Here is a 27,797-nt window from a genome sequence, read left to right as displayed (position 1 = left end):
TGTGCAGTATGTCACAAAATCGCAGAGCTTTGCTTACCTGTGGTAGACTATGTTGTAGCTGGAAATATCTTCTCATCATACTGAAGCAGCCATCTCAATTGATGTGTGCCAGTCTTGTATTCTCAATGCAAGTTGGCGCTGTGCTCGTATGTAAATACCCATCTTGTTTTGTTTGTCTGTGATTAAATTGAGCTGTGCAAGTAAATTCCAAGTATTTCAGAGAGGCCAAAAATGATTGTTCGTGCCTTCCTTAATCAGTTGAAGAAATGATGAATCTCAAATGAGGAACTTAATCCCCATTTCCCCCACCTGGTGCTAGATAATTCACAAAAAGTAAACCATTGTAATGTACACCTACACTAGTAATGGGAAATTGGGCCTATTCAGTTAAGTACCTCCCATTCCTGTGATGGCATATCAAGTAAGGTCATAGTGTAATATTAGTGGGTTTGTCTGTGGACAGGAAGAGATACGTGAACTGCAAACGGAGACTACAGGTATGTCGGTTTACATGCGGATTCATATTGGTTGAAACTTTCTGAAGTTCTTATGTGGGTCAAGAATAATATTCAATACTAGTCATCTGCTTTGACCTGTGGCACATTTTGTTTTTTCACAGTTTAGTAGGTAGCTGGTGGAGCCAGTGAATGTGAAACCAGTAAAGCTGGTTGTGGTAACACTGATCAGTAACTTAGCCCATTCGAAAACATCACCACAGATATGATGTTATAGTCATAGTGTTGTTTACGTTGTTTCTCAAGTTTCCTATGCTGCTGATCAAAGCAAATAACTAGTATCGAATATTCCTCCTTATCCTAGTAGATTGTTTTTTTCTGTTCTCACTTTTGAGTGCTCTTCAATTGATTACCCTTTTGAAGGTTCTGTTCATTCCGAATAATGAGGAATGTTTGATAAGAGTTGTCGGCTTTGACCAATTACATAGGAAACACACGACAAAATCCGTAAACAATATAGCAACTATAACATGTTATTGGTGGTTATTTTCAGATGGGCTAAACTTTATAGATCAGTCTCTCACCACAACCAGGGTTTTTTTTTCCACATTCAGTGGCTTCACCAGCTAACAACAAAACTATGAATATATGCACCAAAACATTGACATGGCAGCAGCCAGTGACATTACGTCACTCACCAAAACTAATGTCTCATATTGAACATTCTTGTCAACCCTAAATTTGTATCAGTTCTTACAGAGTTCCACTTTTATTACAGACTTTTTTCATAGTGTTGCTGAATTACTTTTGCATTATCATCACAAATAAGGGACAGCAACATTATCCATCTTAACCTGTTCTGAATATGAAAATAGTCAGGTTGCTTATTCTGCTTTGGCTAGGTGTACAGCCCATTCAATATAACTGTCGCTGCCACCTTACCTAAGTAAGAATCAAGTCATGCCCTGTGCCTTAGTTTGTGAAATATTTATTGCATTTGTTTTGTTGAAGATAGCTTTTTCACGTTTGTAAATTTGTATCAGAGTAGGCTAAATAAGTATTGTCCAAAGTTGTACCAGTTTACATAATCACGTTCTGATGCGAGAGAGAAATTTTATGATAATACTTTAATTTGAGTTTTGTATATCAGGCCATCAATTTGTTGTAAGTTTTTGAGGTGTTTCATGTGACCTCAAGGTAATTATTGACAGTGCAAGAAAGCAGAAAATATCTGACAGTATTGTGTTATTGTAACTGATTTGACTAATCAGAGTAGCCTACTTCAGCAGTGTTGGTAATCGTCAAGTAGGCCTGACAGCCGACATCAAATATTATTTTCATCTTATTCATTTAGTTGTGTAACCAACCCAAGATACATGAGGTAACAAGTGTATCTGACGGTAACAAAAAGTGTCATTAAGTACAACTGCCAATTTCATGTCAAAACAAGAAAAAAATATAGCGTTGGGATCTCGGTTTACCCTGCTTGGTAGTGTGAAGGTTAAGACTGACTTTACATCTGAGTGAAATAGGGTCTACCCAGTTTGATATAGATCTCCAATGATCTTTCTTACTTGCTTACGAGTTGTGAATTGCATCTGTCAAGGTCACAGTTGATGAAAACTCATCCTGACTAATTTGAGTTAGTACTCCATCTCTTTGGAGGAGGAGGAGGAGGAGGGGGGGGGGGATCAGAATTTTCAAATGTTGTGAATCTTGCATTATTATTTCAGAACTATTTATCTCAATCATGCATTATTACTTCATAACTATTTATCTAGGTCTTCATAAAGCTGCTGTGATTAACCAGCAGGATTCTTAAATGCCTTCTAACTCCCTCCACCTGCCCCCTCCCTTGCTGTTACATTTTCTTCCATTTATTTTCGTCAAAAGACTCGTCTTAAATTGATCGTGTAAACATTCTTACTTTTTTTCCATGGGTGGCTCTATTAATGACCATAAAATTAGTTTCATGTGTTTAAATTTAAATGCCACTACAAAGTAACACTTTTTATAATAATTGGCTAAAACTTAGCTACTAATAGTTACCTGCTTGATATGTGAGTTGTATACATAACATAATAGGATTCTAAATTGTGTAATGCATTGACTGTGAATCTTAAATTCAGGCAACAGTTGAAGTAAGTTGACTCTCCATTTCCCGACAAAGTAATATTCTTGCTTGGAGTCATTAAACGAGTGTAAATTCAACCATATGTCCATTGTGTAATTGCTGTGTCACTTCACTGATAGCCTTCGTGGTATCTCTTTCTGAGGAATTTGCACATTTATATACGCAAGCAACCACAGCTCAAGTGAGTCATGGTGACATCACAAGAACCCAACATTGTTCTTCATACGGTCCTAGTGGAGATAGGAAGTTACCTTCCTCCTACACGGTACTGAGTGTGTATTTGTATGATGTTAGGAGTGTTAGTGCTGTGGTTCTGCTGTTGTCCAATGTGCAAATGATGAAGGATCGGAGTGAATGAAACCTATTGGCAATATATAGCCTTTCCCATTCTGTTAGCGTCAAAGGACTGGCCACCATCATGTTCTCACATCATAAGACACTGTTCAGAAGTTTTGTATGTAATTACTCTGTGACACTGGTAAGTAGCCTGGAAAGAAAGAACTATTCCTACTATGCTTCTGCTCCTGTCAGCATAAGGATGATGATGATGATGATGATGATGATGATGATGATGATGATGATGATGATGGACTACTTCCCCCACCATCTACAGCTGGGTATGTCAGTCAAGTGCCTCGACTCATTTGTGCTAGGCACTATGGCTGTGGAGACTGGGTAGAATTAATTGGAACCATTCCAAGTGCAATTTTTCTGGGGAAGATATTTCATTATGATGATGCACTAATTTGGGATAATTACATAATGCACACCACTACAAACATTAATATAATTCCAAAGTTCAAATCTCGTGATTGAAATTAAATGTGACTGAGAAGTTGCAGTGTGTCATCCCTTAATATTTCATTTTCCTCATTAAAAAACCTTTGTAAAATCAGGTCATTAGAAACGTGGGGGCGGGGGGGGGGGGGGCTTTTGAGATGCTGATGTGGCATATCTAATGCTTAAAGCAGCATTAGAGAATCCTAACCACTGGGTTCAGCAGAATTTGTTACCTAAATCCATTCAAAAACCCCTATTTATGATGATGTTGCAGAAAACATTGGTGCACTGCTGAATTCCAATGCAGTTTTAGCCAGTCTCCTCACACACATCTAAACGGATACCATCAGGATTGTCAATCCTTACATCAGTAACACAACACACTCAAACAGTTAAAACATGTTAATGCACAGAAATAAAGGCGTAATCTTTCAGCTCACACACAACAGGCCTACCCATAAAGTTAACATGGTGTGGTGTCAGGAGGGGCATCTGGTCAGAGAAACAATTGTCAGTTTCACTGGAATTAACTAGAAAGTTGTTTAATTCCACTTGGTAAATGGCACTCTCTGACTGGTGACTTTTAGAGAGCTTAAAATAATGTTTCTCTATTTGTAGTATGGTGACAGTGTAATGTGACTTTTTGTAAAGTGACAAAACACTATACAGTAATATGTTTTGTAAGGAAAAACTGCAAAAGACTTCTAAGAACAATTTGAAATAGTGGAAAACAGTTGGCTGTCAGTACTAAGTAATGATGGACCATAAATTAACTATGCAGGTTGTTTCATTGTGACTGGAAGTCATAATATTAAAGCAAAACCAACAAACAGTTCTTTTAATCTGTCTTAAATTTATCATGTTTAATTTTCTGGAAGAAATTTTTCATTTTATAGAATCCTACAGTAACCATTTCTTAATGTTTCCTCTAAGGTTTGTTGTTCAGATATGTTGCTTAGGCTCTCACTTTCCTCCCTCATTGTGGGTGTGCTCAGATGTGTCAAGGCTAAATAAACTTGTTTTTAAACTGAAATGAAAGTGACCCTTGATGACCCTTCTCAGCTATGTAGCAGACTTTGACTCAGATAGACTACTTTGCCTCTCATAAGCAACATTAAAACATCCAAGTCATCAGAATTCGGTTTGAACCTCTACTCGGTCAGTAGACAGAACGATTGACAAAATGAAAATGGAGTAAACATTTGCCTTCCTCATTAATTTTTTTCTTTGAAATATTTTGGCAGTCAGTTGTACACCAGAAAACCCCCAATTCTTTAAAGAATTAAACTACCATGTAGGAAACAGCTTCAAACATCAGATTACTTTGCATATGAGTTAACGTGTTAAATACATAATGTTAAGCATGTATGTGAGATAAAGTTTGGACAAGGTTTGAAATTATGCCTAAAGATTGTTGGAAACTGCCAAGTGCTCTCATTATGAAACACTGGATTTATATAATATGGGTAATTTGTGCTCCATTTTAAGCAAAAGCAAGTTTTTTTTTTTTTTCTCCACATAGTTCAGTGTTCGTGACAGAGCAAGGTGGCACAGTGATTAGCACACTGGACTCACATTCGGGAGAGTTGCAGTTCAAACCCGTGCCCAGTCAACCAGATTTCAGTTTTCCATGATTTCAGTTTTCCATGATTTTCTTAAATCACTCTGGGCAGATCGTGGGATCGTTCTTTTGAAAGGGCACTCATCCTTGACACAGTCAGAGCTTGTGCTCCATCTCTAATGACCTCAATGTCGACGGGACATTAAACCCGATCTGCCTTCCATTCAACGTTCATCATGTCATATCTCCTGAACTATGTTTTGTACAATATAATTCTGTTGGTACATTCTGTAGTATATGTTGATACTGTCTGCAAACTGTGTTGTAAATAGAGTTGGTAGTAAAGAAGTAATAAATTTAAAGTTAATATGTCATGCTAAAATGTTACTATATGAAAAGTAAAAATGTAGTAAGTAATAAGTTTTCTTTTCCTTTAATTATTTTGTATGGGAAGGGGGGAGTCAGTGAGAGAAGTTTTGTACAGGTTAGAAATTGTGCAAAATTCGTGGGAACACTCAAGTGCTCCCATTATCAAGTACTGGACGAATAAGTTCCGGGTATTTGTAATACTTATTGTGTTAAACTTTTAACATAACAATATACCTCTTAATAAGTAGATTGATAGATTTTTAAATATGATCAGTAATTATGCGAAATATTGAAAGCCGTGTTTTTGTTGCCCCCTGGAAGCTGTTAGGTAGGCAACCTGCTACTTTACCAGATTCTGGGATAGTCACTTAAAAATATAGATAAGGAATTCTAGGTCAAATTTTGTAGTCAATAGTGAACTCATATTGGCATAATCCATATCGCTTCAGGCAGGGGGGCTACCTTCATAGTCTTGGATGTGATGGAATTTAGCATATGTTAAAATTCAGGGGTAAGTAAGAAACATGTATTTTTTTGTTTTCATCATCGTCTTCTTTTAAGACTCATTATGCCTTTCAATGTTCAGTCTGGAGCAAAGTCCCCCTTATAAAATTCCTCCATAATCCCCTATTCAGTGCTAACATTGGTGCCTCTTCTGATGTTAAGCCTATTACTTCAAAATCATTCTTAACCGAATCCAGGTACCTTCTCCTTGATCTACCCCGACTCCTCCTACCCTCTACTGCTGAACCCATGAGTCTCTTGGGTAACCTTGCTTCTCCCATGCATGTAACATGACCCCACCATCTAAGCCTGTTCGCCCTGACTGCTACATCTGTAGAGTTCATTCCCAGTTTTTCTTAGATTTCCTCATTTTGGACACCCTCCTGCCATTGTTCCCATCTACTAGTACCTGCAATCATCCTAGCTACTTTCATATGCGTAACCTCAACCTTATTGATAAGGTAACCTGAATCCACCCAGCTTTCGCTCCCAAACAACAAAGTTGGTCAAAAGATTGAACGGTGCACAGATAACTTAGTCTTGCTACTGACTTCCTACTTGCAGAAGAGAGTAGATAGTAGCTGAGCGCTCACTGCATTAGCTTTGCTACACCCCACTTCCAGTTCTTTCATTATGTTGCCATCCTGTGAGAATATGCATCCTAAGTACTTGAAACCATCCACCTGTTCTGACTTTGTTCCTCCTATTTGGCACTCAATCTGTTTATCTCTCTTTCCCACTGACATTACTTTCGTTTAGGAGATGCTAATCCTCATACCATTCTGAAATATTACTTTGCAAACTTTCAATTGAATCTGCCATCGCAACTAAGTCATCTGCATATGTGAGACTGTTTATTTTTATCTTCATCTCACCCAGCCAGTCTATTGTTTTTCAACATATGATCCATAAATAATATGAACAACAGTGGAGACAGGTTGCAGCCTTGTCTTACCCCTGAAACTACTCTGAACCGTGAACTCAATTTACCGTCAACTCTAACTGCTGCATGACTATCGATGTAAAGACCTTTAATTGCTTGCAAAAGTTTTCCTCCTATTCCATAATCTCGTAGAACAGACAATAACTTCCTCCTAGGAACCTGGTCACATGCCTTTTCTAGATCTATAAAGCATAGATACAATTCCCTGTTCCACTCGTAACACTTCTCCATTATTTGCCATAAGCTAAAGATCTGGTCCTGACAACCTCTAAGAGGCCTAAATTTACACTCATTTTCATCCAATCAGTCCTCAACTAATACTCGCACTTTCCTTTCAACAATACCGGAGAAGATTTAACCCACAGTCTTTTCTGTTTCCATGTTTAAAGATTGGTGTGATTACCGCTTTCGTCCAGTCTGATGGAACCTGTCGCGACTCCCACACCATTTCAGTTATCCTGTGTAGCCATTTAAGACCTGACATTCCACTGTATTTGATGAGTTCCGACTTAATTTCATCCACCCCAGCCACTTTATTGCACTGCAATCTATTGACCATTTTCTCCACTTCCTCAAATGTGATCCTATTTCCATCGTCATTCCTATCTCATTGTACATTGAAATCTGAAACATTACTGATCATCGTATTTTCACCTGCATTGAGCAACTCTTCAAAATATTCCTTCCATCTGCCCAAGGCATCAACAGGATTCACCAGCAGTTTTCCTGACCTGTCCAAAATACTTGTCATTTCCTTCTTACCTCCCTTTCGAAGACTCCTAATTACACTCCAGAATGGTTTTCCAGCAGCTTGACCCAGTCTCCAACCTGTTTCCAAAGTCTTCCCAAGATTTCTTCTTGGATGCTGCAATTATCTGTTTGGCTTTGTTTCTTTCTTCAACATAACTTTGTCTACCTGAGTTCTAGTATGTAGCCATTTTTGATACGCCGCCTTTTTCCTTTTACAGGCTGCCTTGACTGTGTCATTCCACCAAGCTATTTGCTTCATCCTACCCTTACACACTACTGTTCCAAGACCTTTAGCCACTTCTAGTGCTGTGTCCCTGTACCTTGTCCATTCCTTTTCCGATGACTGTAATTGACTACATTCAACTAACTGGTACCTTTCCGAGATCACTGTTATGTACTTGTGCCTGATTTCCTTATCCTGAAGTTTCTCCACTCTTATCCTCCTACATATGGACCTGACCTCCTGCACTTTCGGCCTCACAATACCAATTTCACTGCAGATTAAATAGTGATCAGTGTCATCAAAGAATCCCCTGAATACACGTGTGTCCCTCGCAGCCTTCCTGAATTCCTGATCTTTTATTATATAGTCAGTGACAGATCTGGTTCCCCTGCCTTCCCAAGTATACCAGTGATGTGATGCTGGCAACAATCAGAGCAAATTTTTTTTTCTTTTTTTTCTCCCAAAAAAAAAAAAAAAAAAAAAAAAAAATACCTGCCCCGAGATACAGGCCTCCAAAGATGACACTGCGAACACCATTTTGGAGATGCGAATTTCGGAAAAAAAAATTAAATTTAAATATTTCTTTAACAGTTGTAGATATTTTGTAAGAGTTTTTTTTTATTTGAAAGATAATTGCTTTATGATTACAATGGTATCCTCTGTTTGGACATATCTGTCAGTTCTTTTACTGTTGCCTTTTGAATTTTCTTATAATTTACTGAAAAAAAAATTTTCAGAAATTCCAATCCAGAAACGTTAGATTTTTTGTTGATTAGTACCATGTAGTACTATATTCTCTGTAAAGGAGAGCTTCCACTTTTAAGTTGGACATGTTTTATTTAAAAAAATAATTTTTTTTAAAGTTTCGAGGGTAATGTATGTCTTCACTGAAGTTGTTTCTTTGTTACAATGTTTATTTCTATTGTCTTTGTTACAGTTACTTCTTTTCACTTTCATTGTTGCAGATATCTCTTAAACTTCATTGTAGGTTCTTGTCAGTTTCTTTGTCATGGTTGTTCAGTGTAGGTTTCTTCTGTATTGTAGTTGTTCAGTGCTAATTTGTTTACTGAAGAGGCTTCTAAGAAATCTGAGACCATCCAGTGAGTTCTCTGTTTTCGTGAGGAATTTGCCACTTGACTCAGTGTTTTGTGAAAAGGACTGTTTGAAATGTCTTCTGACTGAGGCCACAGGAGAGTGAAGTGTGCTGACTATGTGAATATCTATAAAAGTGATATATAAGAAAAACAAAGACTTTGTTCAGGTTGGGAATAAGTGTTCTCATTTGAAGATTGTTTTAAAGTGAAGATGTGTCCAGTGACAGATTTTTATGTTCTAAATGTTTTGAAAGAATAGAACAATGATAGTGTCTGAACAAGGTGAAGCCTCCCATGGTGCAGATTTTGCATCAGTAGAGGAAGAATTAAATACCCAGAATTAGTCAACTACAGAAGTAGGTGTTAGTCCTGTTAAGGAACCATAGTCAGTGAAGTAGAGTCATAAGCTCTATGCATCAAGAAAGCGCAGAGAAATTACTAAAGCTGTGGGTGAATACACTGCAGTAAAACTGGCCACACTCTTCAAAGTAGAAATTCCATCTCCAGAAGAAAATGAACCAAAGAACTCTTGCCCCGCTTGCCAGGAATTTTTCACGGATATCAATTCAGTTGTTGAATATTGTGCATCCTACAGTGAAAAGGTAAAAGTTTTAACTATTATTCCAGAGACATTTTCAAAGAAAACAATTTTGAACCATGTTCCGTCAGTATCAAAGTACATGATAGATAAATCAAGAAATGTGAGGTCTGTAAAAGGAGTCTTTAGAAGACCAGATCCCTATTATGGTCATCCTGTAGAAGCAGCTCATGTTCAAATAGTGCCGTCATTTTAGCTGTAAGACAAATTGTTCTTGCCAGAGTGCCAACAAAAAAAGACACAAACTGTAACAGTTGTGAAAGTGAAGAGGTACATGACTCGTAGTATTAAAGAAAATTTTGCAATTTATAAGAGCAACTATACAACTTCACATATTGGAAGATCAAAATTTTATGCATGACGGCATAAGTGGGTAGTTCCACACCCACTTAGAGACTCTGTTTATGTGTGTACTGCACGAATTTTGAACTTTGTGTGGTAACTTTGAATAACTTACTGGAGCACATGACATATGACGCCTTGGTTGGGCATGTGAAGTCATTAGTAGTCTGTGATGTGAAGTGAGAGACTTATTTGTTTCAAGACTGCCCTGGAAAGGGAGGATTGTCTTTACAGACACTTGGCCTTGCAGAAATCACACATGTGACATGGGAGGAAAATAAACTAATTAAGAAAACTGTTGCCTTTGACAGTTTCATTGATGAACTTCAAAGCAGTAACACACCAGCATCTGAAGAAATTGCAACAACACATTGCAGAAGTGAAAGGGTGTGTACAGGCTGAATAACTGTTTTTACTGCTTCACTGTGATTTTGCTGAGAACTGGTCTGTAATTTTCCGTGAAGAAGTACAAGGGTATCATTGGAGTAATGACCAGGTTTCAATTTTTACAGGAGTGACATATTTCCAAAGCAAGACGGCAAGTGTTGCAGTTAAGTGATGACACAGGACATGACTCAGGACATGCTTTGCTAGCAAATGCGCAAAATTTTTGAACTGCAAACAGGAGCAGAGAAGATCATTATTATTTCTGATGGTGCTCGTACTCATTTTAAAAATCGTTACCAGCTATGTGAATTGAGTAAGTCACTTGTGCCAACTGACTGGGTATGCATTGCTACTAGTCACGGGAAGAGGCTTTGTGATGGTGTAGGAGGCCTGCTGGAGCACATGCTACAAAATATAATCTTTCCAGACCAAATACAGTTGCAATTTAGAATTCTGAGGATTTTACGAGAGTTGTGAAATCGTACACATCCACAGCCCTCATTCTTTTGTCCAAAGAGGAAATTGAATTCTGTGAGAAGAAGAATGGTCTAAACAAACTACTCATGTGACTGCAATTAAGAAGACACATTTTTGGACTCAGTGATGGGCGAACTCAAGTTGCATGCACTTTAAAGAGCAAGAAAGAAGAAATTTTGTTCATTCGGCCAACACCTCAGAAACAGCAGGATAATATTCGGATTCACAATCTGAGAAGGGGGATGTTTGTGGCATGTGTTTATGATTGTGACTGGTGGATTGCAGAGATTATAGACACCAGTTGCGAGTTAAACAAAATTGTAGTGAACTTAGTGCTACCACATGTACCAGCTGCTGTGGATATAGGTTTCCAACTGGATGGCAACACCACCATCAGTGTTCACTTCCTGTTTACAATGTTTTGAAGATTGTAATTGCTCCAGTTCCTATTGGTTCAACAGGAAGACATCATTCTATATCAAAGGAAGATATTGAAGCAGTGGAATGCATTTTTAGTTCATTGACTGGCTAATTTCAGTACAAAGCAGAGTGCACAGAAGTTGTATAAATTGAAACTTTTAAGTCTGTGGACCTTTCACATACTTTTTGGAACCATTTAAAATGCTTAAAAATGAGTCTCTTACTCATCTTTCAAAACTAAAATTATGTTAAATAAGGCTAGGTTTTGATTCTTATGAGTCTGTTATGTGATGATAAAACAGGTTTTATGTATGATAAAAATTTCAATTGTTTATAAAACCTGTTTAACCTAAAAGTGGAAGCTCTTCTTTTCAGGAAATGTAGAACTGTGCGGTACTAATCGACAACAACAAAAAATCAAAATTTTATGGATTGACATTTTTGGAAAAAAAAATTCCATAAACTGTAAAAAGTTCAGAACACTATAGTAAAAGAACTTTGACAGATAAGTCCAAGTGATGGATTTCTTTGCAGTCATAGAGCAATTATCTTTCAAATAAAAAGAAAAAACCAACAAAATATCTAGAACTGCTCCAGAAATACATCAGTTTAAATTTTTTTCCCAAAATGCTTATCTTCAAAATGGTATGTGCAGTGTCATCTTTGGAGGGCTGTATCTCGGAGCAGAAATTTTTTTGGAGGAAAAAAATGTGTGTTCCTTACTTAGTCCTTCATTTTAACATATGCTAAATTCAATAACATCTGAGACTATGAAGGTAGGATTTTTCCTAGCCTGCCTGAATTGATACGGACTACGCGTATTCCTTTATTCGGCATTTATGCTCGAAACTTCATACAGTGATGTTAAGTGTGGTGATGACGAGAACAAGCGAGAACTGGCTCTTCGAATTAAACTGAATTATTTGACAATGTCAGTGTCTTAAGCGTAGCATTGTACACGAAAAAATGTTACTTTTGCAATCGAGTGATCAACCAGGTTGTCATCTTTTAGTGAAGTTAAAAAATTTTATTATGGCTTTTTTTGTAGTTATAAACTACTTATTTTCATTTGAAGGAGACAAAACTGTAAATTATTTGTGTAGTTAAACAGGCTGTCTAGCTGAGTACCTGGCATTGCCTGTGTACATATATATTCCAGTCTTCTGTTAGTCCATCTCTGCCACCTCTCACACTCTGACCATCTCCTCCTCCTACCCCCTCCACCCCCTCCAAATTCCATCTCCTACTGCCTCCTCTAATTGCATCTCTTCCCACTCCCTGTAATTGCATCTCCTCCTCCCCCTCTCAGTGCCCATCTCCTCCTCTGCCCTTTCTCTTCCCATGATATCATGCTCACTGCAATAGGAGGCTCATTGTTCTTACCATCACAGCATTTCTTTCCAGATGTATACAAAATTTTGTTTAAATCATTCCAGGGGTTTAGGATGAGCTTTTAGCTCACGGCTTTGCTAGTGTACGCACATTTCAAATATATTTCACATATCTTTAACTAGTTTCACTTGTATTTTCATAATTTTCGTGCACCTCAATATTTGACGTCATATCTCCTTAACTGTGTGTTGCACAGTGATATTGTTTTGCAGGTATATCTAGTGGTTTATGTGGTTACTGCCAGGAAAATGTGTTGTGAATAGAGGTAGTAGCAAAGAAGTAATAAATCAAATCTTCGTGCTGGCTGCGGCAGTTTTTCACTTTCACGCTTCTCTCTGTTTGACATTGTACATCCTGAACTGTGTAACACGACAATATATTTTTGCACGTATATTCAGCAAAACATGTGATTACTGTGTGCAGAGTATTACAAATACTGTTCGTAGTCGAGAAGTAATAAATTAAAACATCATGTTTCGTGTGGCAGTTTTACTGGATGAATAGCGAAAATGTTGTAAACTGAACTTTTTCCTTTCGTCATTTTGTGGAGGTCACAAGTGAGTAGTAGTTTGGTAAAGCTTTGAAATTGTGTTACATATGTTGCAAGTCTCAAAGTGCTCTCATTCTCAAATACTGGATGGCTAAAGTATGGGTATTCACATGAGATGGGCTACACTGCTTTTTCACCCCTACATCTTTGATAGGTAGGTGGTTCTTACCTCAACAGCAGTGATTTCCAGTTAGTAAAACAGGAAATGACTATGATAGAACTATCGGATTAATAAGTCGGGGTTGCAAAATATTGACACGAATGAGGACAGAAAAATGAAAAAACTGGTAAAGGCCAACCTCGAGGTAGATCAATTTGGATTCTGGAGAAATTTAGGAACCTATGAGGCATTGCTGACCCTATGACTTATCTTAGATGATTGGTTCAGGTAAGATGAAACCTACGTTTATAGCCTTAGAGACAGGTTTTGAAAATGTTGACTGGAATATTCTCTTTGAAATTTTGAACATTGCAGGGATAAAATACAGGGAGCAAAATGCTATATACAACGTGTACAGAAACCGGATAGCAGTTATGAGAGTTGAGGGGCGTGAAAGGTAAGCAGTGGTTGAGAAGGGAGTGAGACATGATTGTAGCCTATCCCTAATGTTATCTGATCTCTACATTGAACAAGCAGTAAAGAAAATCAAAGAAGAATTTAGAGTAGGAATTAAATTAGGGAGAAGAAATAAGAACTTTGAGGTTTGCCGATGACATTGTATTTCTGTCAGAGACAGCAAAGGACTTGGAAGGGCAGTTGATCGGAATGGACAGTGTCCTGTAAGGAAGATATAAGATGTATGTCAACAAAAGCAGAACAAGGTTAATGGAATGTAGTCAAATTAAATCAGGTGATGCAGAGGCACTTAAATTAAGAAATGTGGTACAGTGTAGTAGATGAGTTTTGTTATTTGGGTAGCAAAACAATTGATGATGGCTGAAGCAGAGAGAATATAAAATGTAGATTGGCAATGACAAGAAAAACATTTCTGAAGAAGAGAAATTTGTTAACATTGAATATAGATTTAAGTACGAGGAAGTCTTTTCTGAAAATATTTGTGTAGAGTGTTGCCATGTATAAAAGTGAAACATGGATGATAAACAATTTGTATAAGAAGAAAATAGAGGCTTTTTCAATGTGGTGTTAGAAAAGAATGCTGAAGATTACATGGGTAGATCACGTAATTAATGAGGGAGAAAAGAAAGTTGTGGTGCACCCTACCTAGAAGAAGGGGTTGATCAACAGGACACATTCTGAGACATCAAGGGATTATCAGTTTAATATTGGAGGGAAGTGTGGGGGTGTAAATTATAGAGGGAGACAGATGAGTACAGTAAGCGGATTCAGAATGATATAGGTTGTGGTGGTTGTTCGGAGATGGAGGCTTGCATGGCATAGAGTAGCATGGATAACTGCATCAAACCAGTCTTGGACTGAAGACCACAACAAGACGTGATGTGTGTACCAAATTTGACTGAAACCTGTCCAGTTGTTTCAGGGGAGATGTGGAACACGTAAACACATAGATACATACATACGTACATTTTTGTGAAATGTGTGGATATATGCCATTACAGTGTTTGCCTTATTAGTCATAGTAATTTTACAGTAGTAGATGAACAGACACTAGTCTCTCTCTCTCTCTCTCTCTCTCTCTCTCTCTCTCTCTCTCTCTCTCTCTCTCTGTGTGTGTGTGTGTGTGTGTGTGTGTGTGTGTGTGTGTGTGTGTGTGTGTGTGTGTGGGGTAGACAAGTACTAACTTCATTAAAAAATACTTTTCCAGTTGGTACTGTTAGTTAGCATTGTGTGTAAGACAATCATACTTAATGTTAATGAATGTTTTTCAGTTCCCAGATTAGAGCTACCCAGCTTGGAAAGTGGCTACCATGGGCTTGTAAAAGAGAATGAAACTATTGTAGAAGTGAGACCAAGAATTAGAGCAACTGGTGCTCATATTTGTGAGTTTCGAATTGTGAATAAGCACCATGGTGAAGCTCCATTCAAGGTAACGTATCTTCTTTACACTGTAGCTTTCTTGTCAAGTAAAATAATACTTAGAGTAATAATTTATGTAGGCGTCAGTGTAGTCTGCTATATCTTTCAATTTGCAGTTGAAATTTGGAATGAAGGTGACATTCTTCAGGGTACGCCATTCTTTCTCTCTGCCTTGTTTTGCTGTGTTGCAAGAATCACTACTAGAGAAAAATGATCCCTATCATGTAATTTATTAAATTTATCAGGTACTATGTGGAGTTCTGTGACTGTTAATTACTCATGAGTAATTCAGGAGACTTCTAGGTAGCAATAACTTAAGTAAATATAATCACACAAACTGCCGAAGTTGACATCAGACAAGGACTTAACTGTGTATAAAGTTATGTTCTTCCATTTGACGAGTGAAGTCTCCTATTCATAAGGTATGCGCATATTCAACAAAAATGGGGTAGAGGAAGTTCTTTCGTGATTTTGCTGTAAGTCAGTCATTTTGCAAAATTTGCGGGATTAGATGCATCGTAAAAGTAAAAGATTTAACTTCCAAAGAAGCTGTATGTTAAGATTTAAGTATAACTGATGCTTAATACATAATTTAATTTGGGTATTTATGTTGTGTAGATCATCCTGAAAAACCAAGGTGAAGCTGAACTGCGTGCTAGGAAAGCCTTGAACTGCGAGAAGAGGAAAAACTATAAGTTTGACGTTGCTGCTGTTAGCTGTTCAGGGAAAGTCTCTCAAAAGTAAGTACTACAACTTTTACTCTGAACTGTGTGTAGAGTTTTAAAATTTTGATTGTGAATATTCAGCCACTTAACTCTGAAAGAAAGCACCTTGGGAATATATTTTTGTGATCCTTTAAATTTGGTTGACCTATTAATGTTCTTTAATGCGAAAGGTAGACTGTTTTGAAATATCACACATCTGAATTATTACCCCAATGCAGTGAAGCTTTTGACCTTGTGAGAAACTGCTTTCTTTGCGAGTTAGTAACCCTCCCCCTTCCATCTCCACACTGCCCCCATATGTATTAAAATTTTTTGGAAAGCATTCAGAGAAATAAATTTTGTATTTGAGTTTGCATAAATAAGCAGTAAAATCAGTTTGAATGATGTGACCTGTTTGGTTCTTATGTGAAAGACCATAAACAGGATTTTCCCTCTCTGTAAGTCAAGAAGTAACATTCTGAACGTATATATGGGGTGTTGGGGATATAAATGCTTTTATTGATGTCTGAAAACAGGTAGTAAACAGAGTTACATCAGTATTTAATTCCTTTGTAGACTAATAGTTATACCTGTTAAGAGTAGTATGTTTTTAGGTTTGTTATTACCTCAAAGTATGCATGGCACAAGTAAGCCGTTAACCTTCTACCGATCACATGTTGTGTTCCGTACAGCAACTAAATGCGTACTGACGTGAAAGCAGAAAAACACCGCAACTAAGGGGTGGGGAGGGGCAGGTGGCAAGAAGGTTGTCGTGATGATATCTGGCACCAATATTCAGAAAAGCTGACCAGAAATGATGCGCAGTGAAAATGAGCGAAGTACAACAGTGCAACCGGTGGAGGTTAAATGTTAATTTTACCTGTGGGCAGCAGGTCAGATATTTATTGAAGTGTGAACGCAAAATATATATTGACAAGCATAGTCCACTTTGCTGTGCAGTTACAACTGTGCAGAAAACATCTGGTAATAAATTGTGACGTGTTTGTGGGAAGCCAGAGAGGAAAAAACAACTAACACACTGAAGTGAATACAAATTATGGTACCAGTGATCACAATATCTGTACCTGTATCCTTAACCCCCTGTATTTGTTAACACAAGCCAGGAATCATCATAGGCACTTGCACATCATGAGCACCTGCATTGATGATAACCCAATCATAATAATCACAACAGTTGCAGTTTAACAGGTAAAACTGTGATACTCTGCATCTACTAATGACAGGTAATACTGCAAAGTGTAGGCATTTCTATGCTGACGCACCATTAAGATCATTTCTGGAAGTGCACGAGTCGGAATAAATCGGGATCTATGAATTCTGTCTGCAGATAGAAAAAAATATGTAAAGTGATACATGAAAATATTGGAAAGGCTATAAATAATTCAGTGCACAGTGTATTTATTGTTTATCAAGCCAGTGAAAGGCAAAGGAATGTGCACGTGTAAACATCAGGTAGCATCTTGTAACAAAACTGCTGGAAACCCACAGGAAGAAAACTGTATTATAGGCTTTGTTTCAATGATTGCTTCCAGTTGTATCACACTGAAGGTTCATGTTAAGTGATTGTGTGTGTTTGAAACACAATAGAGGTCTGTTGTCAACAATATCCGAAATTTTAATTATTTTTGACAAATAATTCCTTCACTAGAGCAATTTAAATAAAACTGCATTCCTGTTCCTGTTAGCCACATAATCTAATGCCAGTAGGCTAGACGTGAGCATGCAATGTACCATCTTGAAAGGTTCAAATAACATTAACAGATGGCTTAAGCCTTAAAGTTTATAGGTGAGAACCACTTGTTCAGATTGAAGATTCTGGTTCTGTTTTTCCCTACTGACAGAACTCATTATTTATAGTACTGATACTTGGCATTATGTGGTTACTATTAGTCTCTAATCAAATGATGATCCTAGTTTCACCATAACCTTTCTAGTGTGATACCACTGAAGCCAAGTTTGCTCCGTTACATGTGAAGTATTTGCAGTGCATGCAGCCTTAGTTTTCCCTGTAAATATTAGATAGTTGTAATTATAAACATTGTTGAATATGTACTTATTTACTGTACCAAAAGAAAAAAATGGCATCCATTACATGGTATTAATGTTATCTTTGCACAAAATGCTGTGCACAATGCTGTAACTAATTTTTTATCTTTTACCCAGTGTGAGAAAAATTATGACAAAAGGCGAAGTAAAATTTGAAAAAAAAATTTTTTTTCCTTGACTACTACTCCTGTTCTGGAAAAAAAAATTGTGATGTGTTAAAGGTGGTGGGTAGGAGTTACTGATTCACATCTGTATGTTCTTAAAAAAACTTATAAAAGATGAGCATGAACCATATTTACAAAATAATTTGTGATGTGATTATAAAATCGTCTGTTGAATATGAAACTAATTAAATTAATTTTATTAGTGCCACAGTTCATATATCAGTTGTGGATATCAATGAGTACCCACCAACATTTTTGGAGCCTTCATATGTAAATCAGGTTGACGAAGGTAGATTGTATGAAGAAATAGTTCGTGTGGAAGCAACTGATAGGGACTGTACCCCAAAATATGGAGATGTTTGCAAATATGAAATCCTGACAAATGACCAGCCTTTCACCATTGATAATGAAGGTATGTAAAAAAATAAGCATTTAATAATAAAATATTTATATAGTGGTGCATAATAGTTGTTCCTTGAATCAATCACTGCTATTAGTCTAATAATTTTTGGATAACACTAACCATGTGCAAAATTCATGGAATGTTTTTTTTCCGTAACCCACTGTAATATTGATTTTGGAGAGCGCTAATGATGTCAAATTTAAATTTGAGTAGTATACATTAATCTAGTCATCTGAGTGATCTGTCATGAAAAGTATAGTTTATGGCCTTAATATTACATATGGATAGTTCGGAACCCCCTCTCCCTCTCTCTCTTTTGTATTATGATTTGTAAGCACAGCATTTGTATAGACACTAAATGTTTCTTGCAATTTGCAGGAGCAATTCGTAACACAGAACCACTAGATTATGAACGAAGTCACAACCATATTCTATCTGTTGTTGCTTATGACTGTGGCATGAAACAATCTGTGCCTGTCATGGTAACAATAAAAGTGAATAGAGTGTGCAAACTTGGATGGAAAGGTAAGTTTTCCTGTTTATATTATTGCACATTGTAAATGAATTTTCACTTTCTCATCAACTGTGAGTTCTGTTTCAATGAAACATCTTCAGAATTTCACGACTGTGTAACAGTCATTTTATCTTTAGCACTAAAAGATATTTAAATGAGACAAATTCTCTTAGAGTGTGTAATGTTTGTCATAGTTCTAAAAGTAGTTAGTTTCACCATAAATATTTGCTAGACTTCAAATAGTGATTAGTTTTGTTTCCACATATATGTATACCTCAATCGGTGGGTTGTCTTCAAATTTAAGTAATTGCTTTATAGTTTTACATATAATGCGTGTATAATTGTAGGTATCCCTGAAAGAATAGACTACGCACCTGGAACTGGTCGACAAGATTTATTTCCTGATGCTGATTTAGAATTGTGTGATGTGCCCTGCAATGTTAGAAGTGTTGAGGCCAAACTTAGTCTTGCTACTTCTCATATTGGAAAGGGATGTGACAGAGACACGTACTCTGTTCAGAGCCAACGTAAACTTTGTGGTATGTATGCAAAAAGTTTTTCGTAAAATAAAACTTGCTCTACTACTAATACATCATCAGAGGTCTCGTTTGTAAGTTTTTAAGCCTCCAAAACAGAATTCGTCCAAACATGATAAATGTTGAGTTCCTTTACAAATTATGGGAAATTAAATTATGGTGTTTTTAAACCTATGGTGACTGCAGGTAATTGTAACTTCTAGTGCTTTTCTAAAACGGGTAAAGCAGAAATTTTAGATGCACCTTTAGTGGCAGTTATTTATTAGGTGCAGTTGGTGTGAAGACTTAATAAAGACCTAAATTGTTTGCTTTCTTTGTTTGAAAGCAGCAGTGTAAAACTTTTAGAGAAACTAATACTAAGTGTAACCCTGAAACACAAATTGTCATGCCAGAAATACTTCCAATAGTGTAAGTTCACTTTTAAATTTTTTGAAATTTTTGTTGACTATAAGATGTGCAAACATACGACATAATGTGTGATTTGAACTTCTTGTTTTTAATCTGTAACTGAAGCATTCTCTCTACTTGTCCAAAAACTTCAAAAAGCAGAAATGTTTTTATTTTTATGTGGAGATACTATTGGAAAAAATGTTTGAGTCCATAGTATCTCTCTTTATATAACCAGGATACTGAAAACATAGGGAGTAAATTATTGTTAAGCACTCAGCCTGAAAATTTGAACTATAGTCCTGGTTCTGGCCTTAACATTTCATTTAAGTGTGTAGATCACAGTCGTGAAAGACATGGTGTGCCAGTTTTGAATATTTTGAGCAGAACGGTATTCACAGTTCTGTCTATTTAAAGAGCATCCCACACTACTAACCTTTTATTGTTGCAGGTGGAAATTGTAGGTGAGATGAGTGTGTGGAATTATTAGTTAGTTAATGAACTGTTGCACTCCATCTTATGCTATGGTGTTACACTTTTCAAGTGCTATGAGCAAGTACAATAAAGGAATGTTGTCCTGTGATAGTTTTGATTCAGTAGTGTATTCCTACAGGAGTTATCATCATCACAGTTAAGGTGAAAGATGAGAGGTGCTCTTTTGTCTTCAATTAGCCAGATGATTTGTTACATAAGCTGCAGTTTATTGGCTAGAAACTCAAGTAACACAAAATACTAATTGATTGAGTAGATATCTTTATTATGTGGTTGCCATCTCAAATTTATATAAGCTCAGACTTATACTAAACAAAACTGAGGTCCTTCTCCATGTTCCGTGCCCATTTCCAGCCTATTTACTGATTTCTTTCTTTTTTTTTTTTTGAAATTTCATGAACATTTTACCTATCACTAAAATAGATGTATTGTGCATATCTTTATAAGACCCCTATACACACAAATTGTTTTCACGTGGTGGTGGTGGTGGTGGTGGTGGTGGTGGTCTGTCACCATGTAATTTGTGGACAACTATTATCGTAAAAGTAATTGTGTGATAAAATGTCTTTTGGGTGTCAGTTATTTAATTTTAATATTTGCTATTTGTTCATATTGCACATTTAATAATGTTAAAATATTTGCAGGAGCAAGTATGGAAAGTATTGATTTGTTGCCAAGTCCTGGAATAGGATCTGAATGGACAAAGTCTCTCCCAACAGATGAAGGAAGAGAGTCAGATCAGATTTTTGAATTTGATGGTGTTAGCTCTGCCGTGACTATTCCTTCTGATGTCATGGACCATAATTTATCTCCTGTTTTCACTATTGCAACATGGATGAAGCACAAACAAAATCCTGACCAGGATAAACATGTCAAGGAGCACATACTCTGCTCAGCTGATGACCATAGTATGTAATTTTAATTTCATTAACTTTATTTGAATAACCAGCTGTTGCTGCACTGATCAGCAATATACTGGCTTAAAACTGTGTTGAAGTAATTTTTCTTTAAAGTGTCTTAATATAACCATCTGTGAGCTTATCATAATGTTGTGATTCAGTTGATATTTCATCAAAATATATTGCTAATTTATCATTAAATATTTTATAATGTTGCAGTTGATGATGCAAACTATTTAAAATTCATTGACACTTTTGTGGTGTCATAGCATGAAAGACATTGAATTTAGTAGGTAGTGTTCATGCTGGTTGTAGAAAAGCTGTTTGATGACGAATAGCTAGTCAGATCAGTCTGCGCCATGTATTCACAGTTTCTGCAATGTTAATCTTTGAACAAATAAAACAAGTAATATCTTTGAATTTGGATTTTTAATGTAAATTATATACAAGATCTAAATTTTGTTGAAGAAATTCGTCAAACAAGTCTATGTTGTGCCTATACAAATGTGATACTCCAAAAGATATTAAGATTATAACCATAAAACTACCAAAGAACTTTCTTTGACTATAGAGTTCTGTTAATGAAAAGTATTTAACATTGTAAAAAAGCTTTCAAAATAGCAATTTTACTGCGCAGATCACTGTTGATACATATTGTGATTACTAGTTTCAGCAAAGTTGTATTGCCATCATCAGACATGTGAATTATAAAGCAAAAGTGTGGCACAGTGCCATCTGGCCATTCGAAACATTGAAGGTAAACACACAGAAAAGTAACTCCCATGCAACACTGAGTACATGAAAATAAAAGCCATAACTATATCAGCAAGGCACAAAGGTGTGAAGTACATCAGAAAGAACACATTCACTGCTGTCAGATGTGTGTATGTTGATAACCAGGAGCTAGTTAACACACAGTGTGGTAACAGTGGATATACTCTATCTGATGTATTTGACACCTCTGTGCCTTGCTGATAGTTACGGCTTTTATTTTAGTGTACTTAGTGTTACAGTGGAATGTCCTTTCTGTGAGTTTATATCCATGTTTACAATGGCCAGGTGGCAATGCACCACATGTAGGGGCTTTATAATTCATGTATACTGTTATCGGAAGATAGCAATATAACTTCGCTGAAACTAGTAATCAGGATATGTATCAACAGTGATGTGGGCAATAAAACATCTATTTTGGAAGTTTTTTACATTGATACAGAAACTACTCCCCTGAAAATGTCAGGTGATTATGTAACATTGCTTTCAAAAAAACAAGATTTACCATAGTAGTCCTTCTGGGTACATAAAATAAAAAAAAAAATAGATAAGAAAGATGTCTAGCTTCATAACATGTGTCGACTGTCTTAGTTGTTTAAATGATTATTCTTAAAGTATTTGGTGTGTGTGTGTGTGTGTGTGTGTGTGTGTGTGTGTGTGTGTGTGTGTTTGTTTTCAAATGGATCAACTGAAATGCTGTCATATAATTCTTCGGCTTGGGCAATCACACCAGTATAAAATAATTGAAGTTACAACAGGAATCTGCTACTACACTTCCAGTCTTCAAGGTATGGTTGGCAAAATGCATATGTGCCCATTATCTTCAAAAATCCACAGAAGATTCAATGAGACAAAAATTATGATTAGGTGTGCAATGTGGTATAGGGTAGTTAGTGTAAGTGTGTGAATTACCTGAGGCTTTAGGGATATTAGATGAGAGTTGTATATTTTACATGAAGAATTATCTACAAGAAAGCTTTGTGTAAGCTATGTGCTACATTTATTGAATACTGGCAAAAATCAAATCAAAAAATCAGTTTCTTAGTAGCATTCATGGTGGTTAAAAAGATTCACCAATGCTTTGTGCAAATATGGTAGTGAATGAGCTGTAGTAAGCCAATAGCCCTGTGGAAAGAGAAGCTATCTAGTTAATCTACCATGAAGTTTATGACCAAATTTTCTGGGATAAAAAAGGATTTTTGTTCTTGATTGCCTATATAAGCCCTCTGGAAAAATTGAGGTAGTATTAAAAAAATCCACTCCATAGTCAAGATTCAACACCTGCTGGCCTACATGTGAAGACCTATGCACTTGGAAAACATTGCTGTCCAATGACACAGTTAAGTCTTATGTTGTATGTGGATAGTTTATAGATGTGGATCAAGTGTACTGACCTAAAGTGTGTCTTCATTGAAATAGAACTGGAGTTTTTACTCACGAAATATGCTTTCACTTGCAGGGTGAGAACTTTTCACTAGGCATATATCAAAGTGGATAATATAAATGATAATTTCCTCAAATGATTTACAATATCGCTTAATGTGTTGTGCTTTGCTGTATTTCTGTCTCTTGTTGCAGCAGGAACTGAAAATTGAAATTGTTTACTAAGCATGTCAATTTTTTTTTTCACGTCTATAAATTCATGAATTGTCTTTTTAGAAGATACTTTCTCAGAAGACGTAAGACATTATAGCCAAAAAGGTGTCAGAGACAATACAGTCATTCCAAAGACATTTAAGGTCTTACAAAAATAAAGTTAATGACCTTACTGTTCAATTAACCATATTAATTTATTGAAGGTTTGTATACAATATATCTCAATCTAAAATTACTTTCATTTACAGATATGAATAGACACCATTATGCTTTGTTCGTCCGGAACTGCCGTTTAATCTTACTTCTTCGTCGAGACTTTTCTGAAGGAGATCTCAATATATTTAGACCGGCAGAGTGGAGGTGGAAATTATCTCAGGTGTGTACCATTCTTCATAATTTTTGTGTGTGTTGTTTGAATAGGCGGGCCAAGTGAGTAAAAGGTTTGTAATAAACTATTGTAGTACAGGGATATTATTTTATAATTTTATACTAATGTGTGTTTGATAGATCAACTTATTTAAGGTTAGATGAGTATCATTGAGTTTCGAGCAAGCAGAAGCAAATGAAATAATAATCCCAACAATTTTCCAAGTCACTAGCTGAAATTTTTCTGCAGTATACAAAGACTTGCTATATTAATGTTCTTGAAAGAAAATCCATTATTCTTTACATAGGAAATACGACTTTTCACTTTTCTTTAAAGAAAAGAAGTAAATGGTTTTTATCACAAATAGGTGAGACTCGTATATATACTGTGTGTACTAGAAATCAGAAATGAGTTCCTTATACTCTTTAAACTCTCTAGTGAGTCCTGTGGCAGCATTTCCAAACTTGCTGTCCCATTGTGCTCGTAGCCTCGACCCTAAAGTCTCCGCCTGTGCTCACTTCTCACTCGAGTCTGTCGTCGGGTACAAGTGGATGTGACTCACTCAGAAAAGAGTGAGTACACAAGTTCGCAAGCGTGATCGTGGGCTTGAGGCATTCCCACTAAGTACATAACCTTTTTGTAAGAGTTTTCCACCCTTAAAATGTAAATTCCTTTCACACAGTCACGATTTTAGCTATAACCATTTTCAAGTGCAAGTTGACATGTCGCAAAAGTCTGACAGTGCGAGCCACATGGGAAACTGCAATCACTTTAAGTTGGCATATTTGAATCATTCGGTGTCAAAGGCATACAACAAATTACGCATGGAAAGATGATAAGTTGCACTATCTAAGAGTCTCATTGTGTTCCTAGAGAATTTGTGTTCTATTGTTTGAGCTCAGGTATCACTGGTTAAGCATGACTCGAACTGTTCAAACAGGTTGTTACTGTTCAGCAAATCTCTGCTTCTGTTCTATCTTTTGATCGGCCTCCAATCTAGTGACATTTGTTGGTACTATATCCAAACCTACCTTTGTGTTTGTAGGGCACTGTGGATTTTAACAGTCTGTGTACTGGCCCAATAAGTGGAGTAAATGAGTTTATAAATACATAATGATCAGTGATGAATATAATATTTAAATACAATAGCACGTTCTACGTGCAATCGTACTGCTTTTTGGTATGGAATATTTTATAACAGCATTCGACGCATAACACCACACAGCACTCTTCGCACTAATAACGTGTCTCCTTGGAAGATACTTTTCCACATTTTTTTCTGTGGTTTTGAAGAAGAGACATGACATACATGAGAGGCATATATTTTGCTTGTGGATGGTAAATGTTACAGGAAATGTCTCTATCAGTTTGCCTACAGGTCTGTTTTGGTTTTTTTGGAGCTATTGCCATATGATGTTGAGCCATCTGTGTAGCAAGGTGTGTAATGAAATCAGTTATTGTAATCTTCTTGGTCTGAAAGGAATTGTGTAATCAAAATGCATTCAATACTCATAGTAAGAGCAAATTAAAAAATAGCTTCCACCACAGTTTTACAGTTCTGTGCATGAACGTATTGTACTGCAGCTGCTAGTCTCAAAGGTACTCTCCAACCTTGGTCATTTTATAATCTAAGATTTGAAGTGGCTTCATTACTTCAACTCCCTTCCTTTTTGTGTGTGATGCAAAAGTGGCTACAGCCTTGTAACAATGAATATACATCCTTTGTGTGTCCTACCACTTCATTGCCAAGACTTTTCCTTTTCATCTTTTTGTCATTTCACCCTTCTTCAATTTAGCTGTAAATAGATTTCTAAGCATTGACTTTCTGCTTTTATTCACAGCCCCTACAGTACCGATACCTTCGCAAGATAACTGCTCAGAGAGTTCTGGACTAGAATGGAATCTATCTAAATAAACATTAAGTCCTTTGTTCGAGCAATTGCCGCTAGACATCAACCTCATAACAACTGTTGAAGATGAATTGTCATCACTGTTGTGTTTTCCAGCGTAAACTTCGAAGTTTATGACGTAGTCTCTGTTTGCTTCTGCAGGCGTGTATGGCTTCAGTCCATACTTCTGTGATTTATTCTGCATGGAAGTACAAAAACTGACTCGGCCATGAAATGGGCATATACCTTCATCAGCAGTCAGTTTTTCAGGAGGGCAATAAGTTGGAACGCATCTCTCATTCAAATTATTGTAGCAAGGAAGCACTTTGAAAACTGTATAAAAGCTTTGTTCTCCTGGTTTCTTTTGATCAGAGTTGACAATACCTGCACGAAACGTAAAGACTCGTTACCTGTGGACAAAAATTACAGCTGGCAACATTGTTAGTGCACCTGTGATATGGTAATTTTGGCCTACGTGGCATGCTTGTATGAAACACAATGCCCAAGAAGCATCTAATTTCAGCAGGAGAAACTGGCTTCCAGGAACTGAGTACTGAATAAGGTTTCTTTCAATTGTTTGTGATGCATAGAGATTCGTTTGTGACTGCAGTTACTTTGTCATCAGTTATGACTATACTAACTCAATCAAGCGCTGAACTCAAGCAGTCAGAGTCTGTGAGAATTTGTCTCTGAGTTGTGTTGACTGGTATTACTGGACCAGCATCACATTCATTTGTGGAAGGAACAGCAGCACTATACGTAATGTCATTATCACTACTGCAGCTCTCGGATGAGATTAGCAAAATATGCTGGCCCGTAGAACCTGAGGGCTTGGCAGTTTTGGAAGGGCATGCTGCCCATAGAATCTATGGGCTTGGCGTTGAGTGTGTTACTAATAAAATTAACCGTGAAACACAGAGTAAAGTATCTTCTTTGTTATATGTCATATGTAACAATAGCAACTAATCAGTAAATAAGTATTTACAGTCGTTTTTCTGTCAAATTCTCGAGCTTTCACTTGGTGTGCAATTTAGTAACGTCTGATCGTTCTCAAATACGAGTATTGTGACAGTAATTGTAAGGAATTAGTCAGTTTCTGATGAGGTATTTCTTTGCTCAGGCATTTAATTTTTTGTTAATTATCTTCATTCTTTCGTCTGAATGTAGAAATATGAAGTAAATTGGTCAAGTACTTTTCAAAATGATCGCTAACAACTTCTGTTGTTCATATGTTTTATGAAACTTCCTGGCAGAATAAAACTGTGCGCCACACCGAGACTTGAACTCAGGACCTTTGCCTTTCGTGGGCAAGTGATCTACCATCTGAGCTACCCAAGCACGACTCATGCCCCGGCCTCACAGCTTTACTTCTGCCAGTATCTCGTCTTCTACCTTCCAAACTTCACAGAAGCTCTCCTGCGAACCTTGCAGAACTAGCACTCCGGGATAAAGGCTACTGCGGAGACATGGCTTAGCCACAGCCTGGGGCATGTTTCCAGAATGATATTTGTCACTCTGCAGTGGAGTGTGCGCTGATATGAAACTTCTGCACTTGCCCGCGAAAGGCAAAGGTCGCGAGTTCGAGTCTCGGTCCGGCACACAGTTTTAATCTGCCCGGAAGTTTCATATCAGCACACACTCCGCTGCAGAGTAATCTCATTCTATATGTTTTGTATGTACATTCATGTGCCACTATATGGGGTACCTTGTGATATCGTTTCAGACCTCCTTTTGACCAGCATAGTGCAGCAACTCGGCATGGCAGGGCATGGACTCAACAAGCTGTTGGAATCCCCTGCAGAAATACCGAGTCATACTGTGTCTATAATTGTGAAAGAGTTGCTGGTGCATGATTTTGTGCACCTACTGACCTCTCAATTATGTCCCATAAATGTTCAATGGGACGCCTGTCGGACAATCCAGGTTGTTAAATCATTCCTCGAATTGTCCAGAATGTTCTTCAAACCAATCACGTACAATTGTTGTCCAGCAATGTGGCACATAGTCATCCATAAAAATTCACTATTGTTTGG

General features: G+C 36.9%; 1 protein-coding gene across 1 annotated transcript in view; it reads left to right on the top strand.

The window, feature by feature from the left end:
- LOC124554697 (calsyntenin-1) overlaps positions 1–27,797 on the top strand; it is a 74,920-nt gene that overhangs the window by 2,106 nt on the left and 45,017 nt on the right. The window contains exons 2-8 of the mRNA XM_047128323.1: positions 14,828–14,985; positions 15,594–15,715; positions 18,114–18,322; positions 18,692–18,838; positions 19,175–19,366; positions 20,887–21,150; positions 23,757–23,884. Coding sequence (XP_046984279.1) covers positions 14,828–14,985; positions 15,594–15,715; positions 18,114–18,322; positions 18,692–18,838; positions 19,175–19,366; positions 20,887–21,150; positions 23,757–23,884 — 1,220 coding nt within the window. The remainder of the gene's footprint in view (positions 1–14,827; positions 14,986–15,593; positions 15,716–18,113; positions 18,323–18,691; positions 18,839–19,174; positions 19,367–20,886; positions 21,151–23,756; positions 23,885–27,797) is intronic.

The sequence above is a fragment of the Schistocerca americana genome, chromosome X, assembly GCF_021461395.2.
Source record: "Schistocerca americana isolate TAMUIC-IGC-003095 chromosome X, iqSchAmer2.1, whole genome shotgun sequence".
Lineage (NCBI taxonomy): Eukaryota > Metazoa > Arthropoda > Insecta > Orthoptera > Acrididae > Schistocerca > Schistocerca americana.
The sequence above is the reverse complement of the archived record's forward strand: the minus strand, read 5'-3'. Positions and strand labels throughout refer to the sequence as shown.